The sequence below is a fragment of the Panthera leo genome, chromosome A1 (assembly GCF_018350215.1).
Source record: "Panthera leo isolate Ple1 chromosome A1, P.leo_Ple1_pat1.1, whole genome shotgun sequence".
In the NCBI taxonomy this organism is placed as follows: Eukaryota; Metazoa; Chordata; class Mammalia; order Carnivora; family Felidae; genus Panthera; species Panthera leo.
The window spans coordinates 205,576,679-205,595,397 of record NC_056679.1 but is presented as its reverse complement, the minus strand read 5'-3'; the positions used below and the strand labels follow the sequence as shown (position 1 = coordinate 205,595,397).

Below are 18,719 nucleotides of genomic sequence, written 5' to 3'. Positions count from 1 at the left end.
TTGTTCTTGCATGTCTGGCACTATTGGTTTCCCTTTTATGAATAATAAAAATCTGAAATAAAACAACTTTGCCCTTAATCATGTTTGTGCTACAGAGAGAACATCTCCTTGATATTTAAGCCTTTGATTCTATGATGCCCTCACAAAACACCACTTTTAGCCAACAGCTGGATCTTTTCTTATCAAAGAAGTGTTTGAGGCATGGGGATTATTTATTCCTTTGGTCCTTCTACCAATCTCCCCTTCCCTTCCTCCAGCCTTCGGATTTGAAATCTGGGTATGTAGAGAACTGCATACCTCCTCCTGCTTCCCAAACACACTACCAAGCTAAGATAATAAGCTGTGTCTGGTAGATCTGGTGCACGCATGCAGACCGGTTGCTAAAAACTAGAGTACGGGTAGCAACGTTAAACCCAAGAAGATTCTGAATAGCATCACCTTACTGCTACATGATATTTGATCTCCTAAGTCCAAGAACGCACACACATATGTATTACACAAAAAGGAAATATTCCCAAACCACTTCACCCCACTTCCTTTTCCATACTCCAGCACATATATGGTGTTTTCATTGGCTACAAAGCAAATATGACAACATTAAGGGTTAGTTTAAAAATGGAGAAGATATGTAGTTTTCTTACCTGAATAGAGCCACCCTAGAGAAAACCTTCCATTTACCCATATGTTTTTTTTAGTATGGATCCATACGCATTCATAGTTTACACAGTTTGATCAGTGCAGACCAAACACATTAGGTTATATCATCAAAGTTTTTCCATAGTCTTTTTTCATCATTATGACATAGTCTTCAAACACTGTTTAGATGATTTCATTATATTGCATATGCTAACATGTATAATCCCTCTATTAGCAGGGCGCCTGGATGGCTCAGTTGGTTGAGTGCCAGACTTTGGCTTAGGTCATGAACTCACTGTTCATGGGTTCGAGCCCTAGAGCCTTGTATCAGGCTCACTGCTGTAGCTCAGAGCCCACTTTGGATCGTATCTCCCCCCTCTCTCTGCCCTTCCCTTGCTCACATGCTCTCTCTGTCTCAAAAATAAAAACATTTAAAAGAATAATCCCTTTATTAGCATACATTTCTGAACTTCCTCTCATATAAATGATACTGAAGGGAATCTCCTCCTATTATTTTTGTTTTTACAATAAGTGGTCTCATTTTTTTGGTGACTTAACACACTCTTTCTTCCTCCCCTACTTTATTCTTCCTATCTCCTTTCAGAGTTGGGTCACTACCTTAATTTTTTTTTTAACGTTTTTATTTATTTTTAAGACAGAGAGAGACAGAGCATGAACGGGGGAGGGGCAGAGAGAGAGGGAGACACAGAATCCGAAGCAGGCTCCAGGCTCTGAGCCATCAGCCCAGAGCCCCACGCAGGGCTCGAACTCATGGACCGCGAGATCGTGACCTGAGTTGAAGTCGGACGCTCAACCGACTGAGCCACCCAGGCGCCCCGGATCACTACCTTAAGAGAAGTAAAGGACACCCAAAGCAGGCTGCGGCAGTCATGGGAGCTGTGACTGGGGAAAATCCCAGCTCCTCTGCCCCCCCCCCCACCCCCCCGTTCCTGCTACGACCCTCTTCCAATCTCACACCTTCCTCAGTCCGCTCCCGGCGGGGCACACATTTCTTGTTTCAGCCTCCATGCCTCACATCTCTATTTCCTCATTTATATTCTTTTTTTGCTAGTCTTTACTTCTGATGTCTAGCGACTCCAGGCCTTAGCTCAAAGATTCTGGACTTGGACATGCACTGTGTAGAACACACAGAACCAGGCACAGAGACCTCAATTGATTGTTTTACTTCTTAAGGAAATTCTTTTTTTTTTTTTTCCTTTTTTGGAAATCCTTGTTATTGTACCAGACTATTTGTGCTGTCTTCAAGTAGGGAGTGTTCAGATTGGGTTTAAATTGTGGTGAAATGTGCACTCTGTGTTCTTACTCACTTTTGGTCTCTTCGGGGAGAAAAAGACATAATGATAGATGGAATGATCTCCCACGCCAATCAGTCATTTCTAATGATCCCAGGCTGAGATGAAAACAAAACAAACGTAATCATAACAAACTCTGCCGTTTATTGTATTACACTTGTTAGATGTTTAACTTGGGAGTTAACACTCAGCCACACAGGATTGCAAATAATTAAAACACAACTCCCTAGTTAAAAGTTATTTATTTTTGTACAAGCCAAGCAAATACTTTGCGACTGAATGAGCCCAATATTAGACCAGGACAGTCACAAATTCTCTAGAACCTACAGAAGGGATTGCTGTGAACTGGCTCAATGTCAGTGTCAGGACAAGCAAAACAAGAGAAAACATGAGGGCCATTTTGTTTTCACATTGAACTTGAAAAAGTCAATTCAAATCAAATTAGCAAATACATTTTGAACACCTGCAATATGAAAAGAAGTGTACTAAGCACCATGAGAGATGTAAAAATAAGTAAGACAATTGCTGCCTCTAATAAACTCAACTAAATATTTTTAAAAAGATGGTCCCTGCCTTTAAGGAATGTTAAGTGAAAAGTTCTACAGCAGAATACTGCTAAAGAGACTATTATTTTACTTTCTACTATTCATTTCTAATAGTCAATGTATTTGAATTACAGCAGATTTGGATTAGCCAAATTAGCTTCATGGCTATAAAAGTTTTTCTATTTTCATAATTAGCTTAGGCAATAGTCATCTTGCCTATGAAATGGGAGAAGAGTTCCCAAACTTCGAGTATGAGTAGTCTTTGATTCTCAGTAGAATGTCTAGCTTCTGTACCCTGGTGCAGAATATGGAAAACCAAATTTTTTTTTTAAATAGTCTTCTACTATAAGAGAAATATGTGAAGATATATTTTTAAAATATCTTATTTTAAAAATGTACAAATGAACTAGTAAGAAAATAAGGAAAATTCTGATGCTCAAAACCAAACCAAAGAGCAGACAGAATCCAATAGGGTAAGCCAGCCCTGAAGCCTTGGATGTCATGGGGACATTTACGGATTTAAACCCCTAAGGCTTTGGGTTTTTACAGATACACAGCAGAAAGGCCTGGGCCTGAGCAAGCAGTGTTCACATAAAGCTAACATCCTTTGAGGCTAAAGTATATCTCTATATCTTCAGTGAAAGTGAGGCTTCCCTACACAAAGAGATTTGGCAAAGCGATGTGTCCATCTTGGCCTTGGCTGGGGTGGGCGGGTAGAAAGAGGGAGTAGGGGTGGGTAGGTGGAGAGAGGGAGTAGGAATTATTTTTGGTGGAGAAAAAAGTAGTATCCAAATGGGATATATATATAGTGCATGTACCATGGACTTTAATTGTATTGATAGTATTTCATTTTTTAATTTGTATGGTAGATATGGTGATTATTATATTATTCTTATATCAGTGTATATGTCTTTAATATAGATGAATCAAAGAAAAAAACCAAAGTAACCTATAACAAAATAAAAGAGAATTCTTTTCAGATCAAAAAACATTTAAGGCAGAGCTAAAGAAGGACAATTAAAATTAGAATTCCAGCCTCTCAGCTCCTAATCTGCTTTTTCTACACTTTTTTTTTAAAAAAGAACATTTCAATTTAATAAATCCTAGAAGTTTTCTATTTTATTGTGGGATGTATCTGAGTAAATCAAGAGTAAATCATTTCCAAAAGGCCTTGTCTAAGGTTAACCAATATTGTGTGGGATCTCTGGAGTGGTTCCAAAATAGGCTTTCTGCTTGGTACAGGCTTGAAGACACCATCCAATTTGGATCTAGATTAGGAAATCCATGAATAAAAGGTTATTCAGTGTTGGAGGAGAACTCACTGGCAGATCCATATGTTTCCTTTGACCATCAGTGACCTTGCCCATTTCCAAATTCTTAGAGTGCTTACTATGTATCCTAATCACTTGGATGCTCAGTTTTATTCTGCATTTCAGAGGTATATATATTATATCTTTAATGAGACCTGAGGTTCCTAAAAAGGAGATTTATTTTTCAGTCCCTACATTGCCAAGCAAATTTTGAGCTGGAAGGGATGCTATCTGCTTTAAATCTCCCACAACATTTGAGGTTAACTAGTTCTGTGAAGGGGCTTGCCCCAAATCACACAGTGCATCTGTCAGAGTCTCAACAGAAAACAGATGGCACAATCCAATTAGGGTAATTCAAGGAAAATTTATATATGATGGGACCATGTGAATAGGGTATAGAGAAACCACAGACTATAATGTAGTGTCTAATGCTAGTAACAGTCAAAGACTTTGCTACCACTGCTAAGCAGCAATGGGTAAGGATGAAGAGTGTTACCAAACACTGGTAGAAGAGAGCTCTAATAAAGGCTGTCTTGGAAGGAATCTTTAGTGAAGGGACTCACCCACCCAAAGCAAGCTCAGAGAGGTATCTAGAGCAATAAATCCCCCAGACCCCAACATCAGTTTCCTACATCCACTCAAGGTACCTCCACTCAAGGTCAAACCAATGAGAACTTGAGAACACAGAAGCCCACTGATGAAGTCCATAATAGTCAGGAGCCAAGAGCAAGTGAAGAGATATCTGGAGGAAAGAAACAATATGTAGGACATACAGCTTTGGTTGTAATAGAATTCTCCAAACTCTGACCCACTACTAACTAGAACGTAATTCTTCTCATGTTGCTCAAAATGCCTAATGACTTGAGTTGAGTTCAACTGAACTGAATAAAAACTCTCCCCAAAAGAAGGAAGCTCTGCACACATAAGGTTGAGTCACAGCCCAGTGAGGGTGGGTCTCAGACCATCTCCTACTTTCAGGATTAGAATCAGATCCAAGAGCTGTACCCAGAAGCAGATGGGAAGCCAGTGTAGTGCCCAGGGCCAAGTGAGTAGAATGTTCCAAACAACAAGATCCATTCAGCATCTCTTTTGCTAAACAGTGACACAACCCAGCATATGGCAGGCCGGACACAGTGTGAAGCATAGGACCATAGCCAAAGACAGATCTGGTTGGATTTAAAATAGACATACTAATTTTCAGAATTTGAGTTAACTCTGTGAAGTGTCCTTCTATGTGAGAAGGGATTTGGCAGGAGGAAAAAGTTCAAGAACCGTTGTTGTCCTTTTGCCCACACCTAAGACCTCTGCCCCAGTAAGAGGTGAAACCAAATTCTGGAAGACAGGAATAGACTCACACTTGTTTGTGGGCTTGAAGGCAACTCTCCTAAAACTCCACTGCAGCAGAGTGCCAGAGATAACAATTAATCCTATAGGAACAAAAAACATTTTCCAGGACTAATCATCAGACTGAGAATACTAGTATGCACAGGCAGGAGAAGAACAATGGTGGGGACATTTCAGGATGATCTAGTAGATGTCTACTAGACCTCTCTCTTTCATTCTCAAATATGTAGTTAACACTAATGGTGCCCATTATTCCTTTGTAGACATTGCTCACTGGGCTATTATGATAATTAAACAAAACAATGAAATAGCACTTTGTAAATTGTAGGGCTCTCTACATATGACAATTGTTATTATTACCCACTGTGGGCTGCCTAATGGCCCCAGGAAGGAATATCCATTTCTACACCTTAGGATGGCCACTATCCTGACAGATGGTTCCATTGTCGATTCCTGCATTACAAACAGTTTCCTCATTGCAGTTAGATGAAGAATGTTGACGGAACATGTCTTCTCAGGAACCCCAGCTGAATTCCTGGGTCAGCTTCCTTCTTCACACCCTAGGACTAATAGTTAGAAGCAGATGACGAACTTGGCTTGATGACAAGAAAGGGACTCAGGGTGCTGTCTGATCCAGACTGTGAAAAAGTACTCCCTTGCCTCTTGTTCCAGCTAGCAAGGCAAGAAGACAGAGCTGGTGACTGAAGAATCAACAGGAGGAAGGCAATCAGGCCTCTGAGAAAACCTTGGAGAAATCCCAAGAGAAGAAAAAAAACATCCTGTAAAGAATAACACATTAGTATTAACTACTCTCTGACCAGCAGCTAACTGCTGCAAATGAGTTTACCGACCTTTCCCCTGCTGCCATCACAAAGCTGTCAAGCTATGGCACAGATATGTGCTGCACAAACCTGCAATGACTAGACTTCCATGAGAAATCCATGGACACCAGGGCAGGGTGGCCAGAGAAGCCTGCCTACAGTGGAGCTGAATCTGGTGCACATGTCAGACTGGCTGAACAGATCAAGCAAGATTTTGGATAGTAGGATGTATGGGATAGAGGAGAGAAAATACACTCAGGTGTTGTGTCATCTCACTACTTACTAACAGTTCTAACAGTTTAGAATTACCTATGCACTGTTTTTCAGAACTCAACTGACATATTAAAGTGTCTGAACTTCAGCCCTATCAAATAATCAGACAACAAATTTAACTGCTTCTTCATTATTAGGGGAAAAATTTGTCCAGAAAGGCTTAGGTCTTTTCAAATTGCAATGTAGGTACATGGCAGTGTGGTGTTCTAGAAGCCAATGCATAAGCATGGCATATGTTTATAGAACACCAATTTTGGCTGATATTTTAAGGAGAATAAGATTATTTTTATCAAACACACACACACACACACACACACACACACACACACACACACACCAAAAAGAGGACAAAAATTGCTTTTGTTTTTAAGATGAAACATGAGGCTTCAAAGACTTCCTCTTTTGTGACAGGCTACTCTGGACAACACTCAAACCCCCCTCCCCACTCCTATTTGGGGGCTTCTGTTCACAAAGAGTCATTGGAAGTATTTGAGTACAGGGGTGCCTGGGTGGCTCAAGTTGGTTGAGCATCTGACTCTTCATTTCAGCTCAGGTCATGATCCCAGGGTTCAAGGGATCGAGCCCCATGTAGTGGAGCCTACTTGAGATTCTCTCTCTCTCCCTCTGCCTCTCCCCTGCTTATGCTCTCTTTCTCTCTATATATATTTTTTAAAAAAAAGAGAAGTATTTGGGTGGAAAATTCCAATAAATTCTGGTAATGTACAGCCCTATGTGGAAACGGAGGGACAAGCAGCAGAAAGAACCCTTATGGTCTTTTATAAACCTAGAAGCTTAGGACAAAAAATACATAAGGGTTATATTATATTTTTTTGGTAGACTTTACCTAATATTTAACATATGCCTGGCAATATCCTAGACACTGAGCCAACCACAAAGTTGAACACTATGATTACCTCACAAGTCCTCTAGCTTATAAGACTAGATCAAGAGTTCCTAAAGTGGAAGTAATATCTTCTTATTCCCTCTCTTCTTCCTGCCATACCTCTTCCCCACACCTTCCACCCCAGATTCCAACTGGAAACACATTCACTCATAAACTATCTGAGCCATTTGCTATTCCAACAGTGACACTTGAATCATTCATCTTTTTTGAAAGGATATGACTCCCAAATATTTCATCATTTCCTATGATTCACAGTGAAATGATGAACCATTACACCCCAAAAGGTTACACTGTGCCTTATAAAATAACTTGTGTGGGGAGAGCAGTAGAGTCAAAAAGGGGCCAAATCTGAATCTCAGGCAATAGAGGAAGTTCTGCCATCTTGGACTGACTATGACTGAGGGCATAGCCCTTAATTGCTGAACAGATCTTACTCTATGTCACTGTTAGTTCTCTTTTCTCCCTCTGTGTAGATTAGAAATATAAAAGTTGGAAGGTTTGCAGGAAAGGGGTTGGGGGTTAATCATTTTGAGGGAAAATGCCCTCTGATGGGGTTCCCTATAGGAAAATGCAGCCAGCAGCAAGAATTCTTCCCTTCCCGGTTCTGCTGAAGATTGTGCAGTCACAAGTCTCCTCCAAATCATATAACTCCATACCCTCAGATTTCATGATTAAAAAAAGGATATCACAAAAAATTAGGTCCTATATCCTACGCAATGCATGCATTATTTAGAATAATTTCCTGGAACTTTGGAATCAAAGAGCTAGGGAGGATTTATGAGGTTTCCTAGGACATGAGATTTTCTTTTCAATAGACAACATATATATGGCAAGTCAGACAAATCTCCATGATGCCAAGACATAGTTGGAGTTTGGGGAAAATGGTAAATAGCATTCTGCAATATGTTTACCATGAAGCAATTGAAAAAACTTGGAGACTGAACCCCTGGATATCCAGGGCAAAATCCTCTTATTTTCTTGAAGAGTATTGCCCTATTGTCCACTAACTCATTCCACGTCAACAGTCATACTGGAGAGAATGACATGGATTCTAGAAGTTAGATTACCCAGTTCCACTACTTCTTAGCTATCTGACAATTTAAATGACTTAATCTTATTGTGCCTCAGTTCCCTGAGCTGTGATATAGGGAAAATACCACAGACCAACCTCACTCGACAGGCCACAAGCAGAATTAAATGATGTAATGCACATAAAGCCCTCAGCACAGTGCTTGCCAAAGAATTAGGTATTATGATTTTGATTATGATTATTGTCAGAAAATTATGTCTTGAACCTTCCTTAGCAAGTTCCTTTGGTAGCGAAATAATTCCAGGCTAGAGATATATGGTAGTTTCTTTTATCTCTTTCCTTTAATTGCTAATCTCCTTTTATTTTTTTATTTTAATTATCTAGTGTCAAATGTGGTGTGCTACAATATGCTCAAATCTTTTCAAAAAGTATGTGGGAAGTAAATTATAAATGAAAATAAAGACCATGATTGTACCTATATCAAGTACCTCACCTATGAGCTCTTAAACGGACTTCGTTTCATATCTAATTCTTATCCATACAACAGAAAGGAACTTCTGGATATATGTCAGAGCATATAGCAAAAGAAAAAAGAAGAAAGCACATATATATCACTAAGTGTTTGAAATGAATCCATTCTGTGGGGCGCCTGGGTGGCTCAGTCGGTTAAGCATCTGACTTCGGCTCAGGTCATGATCTCACAGTTCGTGAGTTAGAGCCCCACGTCCGGCTCTGTGCTGACAGCTCAGAGCCTGGAGCCTGCTTCAGATTTGGTGTCTCCCTCTCTCTGCCCCTCCCCTGCTCATGCTCTGTCTCTCTCTGTCTCAAAAATAAATAAACATTAAAAAAAATAAAAAAAAAAAAGAAATGAATCCATTCTGTTTGTCTCTTTTCCTTGGCCCAGAAAACCACATTTTTCAGAGTCACATGGCTACACAACAACCCCCAACACCTATTGGCACCAATTCAGTGTTCCTCATCCTCCACAACAGCCAACTTAAGATGCCACATGAAACAAGATTATGATAATCACATTTTCTTTCAGGACTCTAAAGGGAAACAAGAAAAGATGCAAAGAAATTAAACTGTCTATGCCCACCTACCAAACTCCTTCCCTACTAGTCAGCAAATAGGTTACATCTCTCAGACTGGGCTTCTGCCAAATCCAACACGCTTAGCAGTGCAATTCCTCCCACTCCTCTGTGGCAAATGGCACCTTTAATGCTCAGGAGAGAATTTACCTTTTCACAGCAGGATAATTATAGGCAATCAGCCAGGCCATGGAACACAGATTAAAAAATGACATTATTTCTGCATTTGTAGTCTTTCCCCCACCCCTTAATTTTGTCACACCACCTCTGCGTGGTAGAAAGTTATTGGTTGTTTTCACTATCCTAACTCTTTCAGGCGACTTCTCTGCAGTCATGTGGCCAGTTAACTCCATCATGTGAGGCTACAGATAATCAAATCTTACTATCAATTAAGCTCACAGATTGGGACATTTCCCCCTGCATTCTCTGGTTCTTTCAGTTGAATCCTACCTACCAAGTAGACCCCTGATTGTCTTCTGTTCTCCCAAGGTGAACAAAAGACCTTTCCAGTAACAATATCTGATCTCTGAAGTCCTAGAGGGTTTTTTCAGTAACATAAAAATAGAAAAATATGTTTAATATCAGGGCTCCAAATACTAAAACCAGAATGTATTAAATTCTTCCCTACTAATACTTCTGTTTTCCTGTCTCTTTCATAAAATCCACTGCCGGATTCACAATGCTCAATCCTTAATTCCTTTTTAATTGTGTCTAGACCATATCTCTCTAATTAAAATATAAGGAATTTGAGAGGAGGTAGAGTCCATGAATTATATTTCTTTTAAGAGTCTACAGAGTATTATATTGTGGATGTTCAGCAGATCTTTAAAAAAAAAACTAGCTGGCAGAAACCAGATGAATGGAAAACTTAAATATATGCATATTCTCATTTCAGCTGATTTTAGCAAAAATTTACACTCAAGTCAACTCAGGTGTCCCAAGCAGTAAGATCTCATGTTCTAGCTACCCATTAATAAAACACGTTTGATGTAATGACATATACTTTCTTCACATATTTACTCAATTCTCAGTATCACTCACAAAAAGATAACCTAGATTCTTCCAAATATATATTTTATATATTTTTCTAGTGCATATAAAAAGTTGTCAACCTTGCTTTAAAAATTACTTGTGTATGTATTCTTTTTAACATGCTTCTTGTATTTTTATCCTTCCTCTGGATCTTTATAGATAATAGAAAGCATACATTATTGTGCAAAGACTTATAATTCTATAGTTCTGAATAATTATTCATAATGCAGATTTAATGTGGTCCACAGCCCAATTAGTTAGCTTGCTCCTTCTTATAACTTCCTTACCTTTGTTGTTTTACATGCACATTATCCATTTAATCAATCCTAGAAATAACTTTAAATTATGACTTAAATGTCGTTGAGGAGCATGATATGTGAGAATGTAGACTTGGCAGCAATATGAACTAGGATTTAATCCTAGCTTTGCCTTTTACTAAACTCTAGTCTTGGGAAATTTATCACCCACTGTCTTTACATATCTGGATATGACGGGTCTCACCATCACACTTCCCTTTCTTGGTGAAAATTGCCTTGGCTAATGTTGGAGTTTCATTCTTTCCTATTAATTTTAGAATATATTAGATCCAGTGAAGAAATTTGAGGGGCGCCTGGGTGGCTCAGTCAGTTGAGCATCCGACTCTTGATTTTGGCTCAAGTCATTATCCCAGGATCATGGGATGGAGCCCTGCATTGTGTCTCGTGCTGAGCGTGGATCTACGTAACATTCCTTCTCTCTCCTCTGCCCCTCTCCCCTGTTTGTACTCTCTAATTAAAAAAAAATAGAAAAAAGAAAAAATGTGTTGAGATTTTGATTGGGATTTCAGTAATTGATAGAACAATTTGGGGAGAATTGTCCCCATATTGAACTACATATTGAATTGAACTACATATTGAATAACATATTGAACTCTTTAAGTCTTTTTTATGTCCATAAGGCTTTATAATTTGTTTATGAAGTTTGTATGCTTCTTTGTTAGACTTATTTTCAGGTATGTTATAGTTTGGTTTGCTACAAAAAGTAGCAGTTTTCTTTCTTTCTTTCCAATAGGTGTGTTTTTATTTATTATTTTTAAATACTCTAGCTGGACCTCCGACACAATGCTGGAGAGCAGTAATGACAGTGGGCATCTTTGTCTTGTTTCTAAACTTAATGAGAGTCTTTTTATTGCTAAATAGAGTGCTAAAATTAGTTGTTTGGTAGATACATTATCAGGTTAAGGATTCTCCTTTCTATTTTTAGCTTGCTAAAAAGTATATATTTTTAAAAATTATAAGTGGGTGTTTAATTTTTTAAATACTTTCTCTGCATTTGTGAGTTGATCAATTTTTTCCCTTTTTAAATTTTTTTAATGTGGTAAAAAACATTTATAGATTTTCTCATTTTAAAATATCCTTGCATTCTTGACATCAGCCCTATCTGGCTTTGATTTATTATTATAACTTTTTTTCTTTTCTCCAGAAGTTTATATGAAATAGGGGTTATATGTTCTCTACTGGCTTAGAACATTATGCTTGGAACATAGTCTGATCCAAATGTTTTATCTGTCAGTTAAGATAGACTTTTTTTTAAGTTTTTTTTAATGCTTAATCATTATAGACCTTTCAGATTTTATATTTCAAATGAGTTATTTTTAGTTAAGTTATATTTTTCTAAAACAGTCAATTTTTCAAATGTGTTGGCATAAAGTAATTCATGAACTCTTAAAATTCTATGGCACTAATAGTTACACCTCCTCATTTCTAGCATTATTTATTTCTGTAATCTCTTTTTTCCTTGATTAGTTTTTCCAGAGGATAGTCTATTTTATTAGAAGAAATAGATTTTTATTTTGCTGTCTTTCTATATTTTCTGATGTGTATTTAATCAATTTCTGCCAGTATCATTTTCCCTTCCTTTGTTTGGATTTAATTTCTCTTTATTTGTCTAACTTCTTAAATTAGATGATTAGCTTCTTAATTCCCATGATTTTCTTTTCTTTAATGTTTATTTCTTTATTTTTGAGAGAGAGATAGAGCATGAGTGGGAGAGAGGGAGGGGCAGAGAGAGAGGGAGACACACAATCCAAAACAGGCTCCAGGCTCTGAGCCGTCAGCACAGAGCCTGGCACTGGGGCCTGAACTCACCAACCGTGAGACCAGGAATTGAGCTGAAGTCCACGCTTAATCGCCTAACCTACCGAGCCACCCAGGCACCCCCATGTTTCTCCTTTCTAATGTATGCGTAAAGGGCTCTGAATTCCACTCTATTGACCAGGTTAGCTTTCTTATGCAAGTTTTGATACCTACTTTAGTGTCCATTACTTTTTATTCAAAATAGGAAATATTTTTTTTAATATTTTAATGATGTTTTTAAAAACTACTTTTTCTGTATTTTTGTTATTTCTCTCTTTTTTTGCATTGAAAATAAGGAAAGTGATAGGTATAATCTTGATAATTAACCTTGGTATTTCTTGAGACCTGTTATGTGACCCAGTATGTGATTAATATTTAAATATATTCCATATGTGCTTGAAAAGAATGAGTATCCTTTAATTTGAGGGGAGCATGATTCTATATACCCATTATATCAAGCTTTTTTATTGTCTTGTCAAACCATACACACCCTTACTAATTTCTTAACTGCATGATCTAGCACATAATATGATAATTATACTAAAAATACTCTTCAACTAAAATTGTGGCTTTAGTGACTGACATGCACACAGCTTTTATTTGTATATTTTGAGGCTATTTTGATTTTGTTAGGTGAATGCCATCTTTAGGGCTGTTCAAGCTTTTTCTTGGTGAATTGTTCTGTGCAGTAACTATCTTTCTGTCATAGAAATGCTGTTTGCCTTACAGTTGTAATACAGTCTGATAACTACTATTACCAACTTTCTTTTGTTAATATTTACTTAGTATATTTTTTCCATCCTTTTACTTTCAACTTTCCTATGTCCTTATGTCTCAGGTGAGTCTCCCGTGAAGACTGCAAAAGCAGGACTCCTTGAAACTGCCTCCTAATTGTCTTTAAGTCTGTTTTAAAATAGACTTTATATTTTAAGAAGCTTTAGGTGAATTGAAGGCTACCCAGATTTCCCATATATTCCCTATCCTCACACACCCAGAGCCTCCCACATTATCAACCTTTTGTTACATTTGATGAACACTGACACATCATTATCACATAAAGTCCATAGTCTACATTAGGGTTCACTTTTGGTGTGTACACCTCTAGGTTTAGATAAATATATAATGACATGTATCCACCATTATAAAATCATACAGACTGGTTCCACTGACCTAAACAGACTCTGCGCATCAATCCCTTTCTCCCTCCCTAATGCCTGGCAACCTTTGACCCTTTCACTTCTCTAGAGCTTTGCCTTTTCCAGAATGTCACACAGTTGGAATCATATGGTATGTCGCTTTTTCAGATTGGCTTCTTTTAGTTAGTAATATGCATCTAAGATTTTGCTATGTCTTTTTATGGCTTGATAGCTCATTTCTTTATAGTGCTGAATAACATTCCGTTGTCTGGCTGTATCGCAGTTTATTTATCCATTCTCCTGAAGGACATCATTGTTGCTTCCAAGTTTGGACAATTAGGAATAAAGCTGCTATAAACATCCACGTGTAGGCTTCTGTGTAGACATAAATTTTCAATTCCTTTGGGTCAATACCAAAGAGCACTACTGCTGGTATGTTCAGTTTCTTGAGGAACTGCCAAACCATCTTCCAAAGTGACTATAACTCTTTTCCATTCTTCCCCCCAGTGAATGAGAGTTCCTGTTGCTCTGCCGCCTCACCAGCAGTTGGTATTGTCAGTGTTTCGAATTCTGGCCATTCTAATAGCTGCGCAGTGACATCTCGCTGTTGTTTTAATTCGCAACTTCCTAATGACATACGATGTGGAGCATCTTTTAATACGCTTATTTGCCATCTGTAGATCTTCTTTAGTGACGTATCTGTTAAGGTCTTTGACCCATTTTTAATTGGGGTGTTTCTTAATCGTCTCTTAATTTGTTTATATTCATTGTAGCAATGAGTTTGGATCTATTCTTACCATCTTATTTGTGTCTTCTATTTGCCGTACTTTTTCTGATTATTTTCTGCTTTCTTTTGTATTAATCAAGTTTATTTCTCTCTTGTACTTTTACTGCTTTGAAAATTATTCATTCTTTTTCTATTTTAGTCATTATCCTTCAAATTTTGACACACATACTTAATTCAACAGTCTAGTATTAATGTTTCTATCCTTCTCTGGAAAAACATGGTATTATAGAACTGACAAATCAGTTATATATAAGTTATATATCAGTTATATAGAAGATAGGTCTTAGTTCTATCTTGTTATAACGCTCTGCCCAAATGATCATTGTTGTTATTAAGTTTTACATCTAATGTTCATTTAGATTTACATATGTATCTATTAATTTCTTTGCTCCCCATTACTTCTTTCATCCCATTCTTTCTTAAAGGGCCATTTTTTAATGTAATCCACTTGATGAGGGTCTTTGAGTGATTAGTTCTCTCAGTTTTTGTTTTTCAGAAAATGGCTTTATTTTGTTCTCACTTAAATAATTTATCTGAATAAAGAATTCTAGAATGACTATTATTAGTATCAGCATTTTGAAGGTATTATTTCACTCTTTTCTGACCACTAATGATTTTATTGAGGACTCTCCTAATTGATTTTATTCTTTGTAACATATTGATCCTCCTTCTTGTTGCTATTAAGACTTTTTGCTTTGTTTTGCAATCACACTACAATATGTTTACATGTAAATTTGGGGGTTTTGTTTGTTTGTTTTCTTTCTACTCAGGACCCATGGGGTTTTTCATTATGAGCATTCATGTTGCTAATCAAATCTGGAAAATTCTCTGCCATGATTTCTTGGATCTAAGAATAGCATTCCCCATTCTATTTCTTTCAGAAATCCTATTACCTTTATTTTGGATTTTCTCATTCTTTCTTCCGTGACTCTTACCCTATCATCCATGTATCCATTTCTTTCCCTCAGTGTTGCAGTCTGGTTAATTTTCTCAGCTCTGTTTTCTAGTTCATTAAATGTATTCAGTTCTATATAAAATGGCTATTTACCCAGCGTATCATGTTTTAAATTCAGTGAAGAATACTCTCTACATAAGAGTTTTTTCATATTTTTCTTATTCTTATAAGTAACATCTTACTCTTTTTTGTCTTCTAAATCTTGTTTTAGCTTTTTAATAATTTTAGCTATACTTATGTGAATATTTCTTTCAGATGATTTGTCTATTTTTATCAAGTTTTCTGGTTGCTAATCCTCCAGCCAGCCTTACAAATTAATCATCTGCTGCCTCATGTTCATGGTAGATAATTTCCAAGTGTGTTTTGAAACTTTTATTGGGAGGCCATTTTAAGCAAGCATTGTTTTTCCTAAGGGAATCCTGACTCCCATTCCTAAGAGAATCTGGATTGCTGAAGTGTTGCTGTCAAACAGTTTGGGATTTTCTTCCTCCATTCACCCCATGGGTATCATTCACATGGAAACAACTTCTAAGTTAACTTTTCAGGTTAGGGCTTGAAGTACTACTTAGGCAGGATAAATTTGGGCTCCAATCTCATTAAAGGCACATGGGAATATTTATTTAATCTATTCAAAACCAGAAAACAAACAAACATCTTGCATTTTTCCCAAGCTAAGTGGTGAATCCAGTTAGTCCTCCTTTTTCTTAAAGTAGAAATGCTTCAAGGTTTCCATCTTTCATTGGGAGTCTCAGTACCCATTTCCAACTTTCCGTGGGATCTCTTTGGGTCAGATGCCATGTTTCTGTCCCTGTGAAGACACTCAAACCTAAGCTTTATCCCTCCCCCCAACACCTTGCACCCCATTCTGCCATGGCTTATATGGAAAACAATTCCCTTAGCCTTTAGCTCCTTCTTATCTCCGGCTCACAGGAATTTCTGTATCTTTCTTCTAAGCTTGGACATATATTTAAGAAATTATATTTCAACCAGCATTCCTAGATGTTTATTATAGGCTGAGCTGTGTCCCCATAAAATTCTTATGTTGAAGCCCTAACCCCTAAGCTCTAACTTCAGAATGTAGCTGTATTTGGAGATAGGGCCTTACAGGGGTGATTAAGTCAAAATGAGGGCATTAAGGTGAGTCCTAATCCAATCTGACCAGTGTCCTTATAAGAAGAGGAAATTTAGACATACAAAGAGAGACACCAGGGTGTGTACACACAGAGAAAAGATCATATGAGGACAGAGTGAGAAGATGGCCATCTGCAAGCCAAGGAGAGAGGCCACAGAAGAAACCAAATCTGCTGACACTTTAATCCTGGGCTTCTAGTCTCCAGAACTAAGAGAAAATAAATTTGTTTTTTATGCCACTCATCTGTGCTATTTTGTTTTGACAGCCCTAGCAGACTATTACCGTGTTTTACCACAAGTATCTCCATCCTAGTCTACTGATATTTCTTTCAGAAATTGCTTAATTTTTAAAAATCAATATCCTCATCCTCCCTACTTCTACCCCATAATATTTAGTGCATTTTTCTACACAAAGAAAATACTTTATAGAAGCTTCCGTTGCTATTAAAAAGCAAACAGTTGGTAACAAAAGGTAGTTGTTTTTTTTTTTAATTTTTTTTTAACGTTTTTATTTATTTTTGAGACAGAGAGAGACACAGCATGAACGGGGGAGGGGCAGAGAGAAAGGGAAACACAGAATCGGAAGCAGGCTCCAGGCTCTGAGCCATCACCCCAGAGCCTGACGCGGGGCTCGAACTCGCGGACCGCAAGATCGTGACCTGAGCTGAAGTCGGACACTTAACCGACTGAGCCACCCAGGCGCCCCAAAAGGTAGTTTTTAAAAAATTGGTATCACAGTAAGATACATAGGATGGGTAAAACAAGTACCAGTTTTATCCATACAATATTTCAAAGACTTTCTAAGTTCAGAAACTGGAATAGTCATGCTATGGACTGACTTTGGGGGAGCTGGAAACGAGCATTTCTACCTTGAAGAAGTACTGAATTATTCCAGCTTCCTATAAAGTCTTTGTATCTATAACACTCAGGCTATACCCAAACGGCCAAGACTTTGGGATGTTCCTCAGAAGGGCAGTCACTCTTTCATCTATTGCATTGGGCATACCGTCAACCACCAAAACAAAAATGCGATATTACCTATGAAAATTTTCACCATTGAGAAAAGCTACTGGACTCATGCATGATCTGTCTGCTTTCTGCTAAGGCTTGCTTAGGAAAGACCAAGTTCATGGATGAAACTGAAAACTGAATGGAATAGGACAAAGAAGACACTGCTACTGGTGAGGAGGGGAATAGATACATTTAATATCTGGAAATGACCTACTGGGCAGCGGTGGTGGGGGCGGGGGTGGTACAGAGAAAGAGTGGGAGGAAAAGAGAAAGGGATAGAGATGGCTAATGATGTTATTTCATGTTACCTTAGCAACTACCTGGTCAAATATAATTGTAAAGATTGATTACACATGACTGTATGCCAAATAATTTAAGGGGAATTTTGTGGATTTGTATCTTACTGAACTGGGATTTTTATGTCACCAAATTGGGGATCCATATCATCTTGAATATGAATGTGTTCACATGATTTCACATAAGAAAAAAAAAAACAGGTGTACTGGGAGTGGATGCTGTGAATATGCAGATGCTTTAGAAATAAATGCGCTCAAAAAAAGAGAAATGAGCAAGCCTGATAAGGAAGGATATGGGAAAGAGAAAAAAGGATAAGGAAGGGAAAAGTTCAGATCTGAGACTTCTCTGTAAAAGCTAACATCTCTTCACATCCAAACTGATCCAAAAATTTATAAAAGTCAGTTAAGAAGTCATATAAGCTAAAGTTTAACTTATGTTTAATGTTTTCATTCAGCACCAGTTAATTACCAGTATCATAATGTTAGAAAAATATTCAGCTTCTTATCAACCTTGATACCTCTGTAAACACTGTTTCATATATCAGAGGAAAGCAAATGTCAAAGATAGGACCTAATGCCAATTTGGCAAGGCATGTCGCAGTGATCTAACGCAAGAGAGCAAATTCTAGAGCAGGACTGTCTGAGTTTGAATCCTAGCTTTGCTACTTGCCAGCTGTGTAGCCTTGAGCAAATTACTTAATCTCTCTGTATCTTAGTTGCCTCACAGATATCATAGGAATAATAATAGCACTTACTGCATTAGGTTATTATGAATTAAGTGAATTAATATTTGTAAAGCACTTTTAACAGTACCCAGCACATAGCAAATGTTATGTAATGTTTGTCAATAAAGTAAATCCATACATTTAATTAATTGAAAGAAGAATGAACATGAAAGGTACAAATTGAAATGAATCAAACAGTTGCTTGGAATTCTGGTAAGATTAGATTGTGAAACTAAAATAATGAATTCATAAAGAACTGACCTGT

General features: G+C 37.5%; 1 protein-coding gene across 25 annotated transcripts in view; it reads right to left on the bottom strand.

Annotated features, from left to right (window-relative positions):
- The window catches only part of PLCXD3 (phosphatidylinositol specific phospholipase C X domain containing 3), a 221,699-nt gene that overhangs the window by 63,676 nt on the left and 139,304 nt on the right, over positions 1-18,719 (bottom strand). For 11 of the 25 annotated variants that reach the window (XR_006205842.1, XR_006205847.1, XR_006205840.1 and 8 more), the window contains one exon: positions 1,965-2,047. The exons of the other annotated variants lie outside the window; for them this stretch is intronic. Coding sequence is in view for 7 of the 11 variants with exons in the window: in XM_042951039.1 (XP_042806973.1) it covers positions 1,965-2,031 (67 nt within the window). In the remaining 4 variants the exon portion in view is untranslated. The remainder of the gene's footprint in view (positions 1-1,964; positions 2,048-18,719) is intronic. 25 annotated transcript variants of the gene reach the window in all.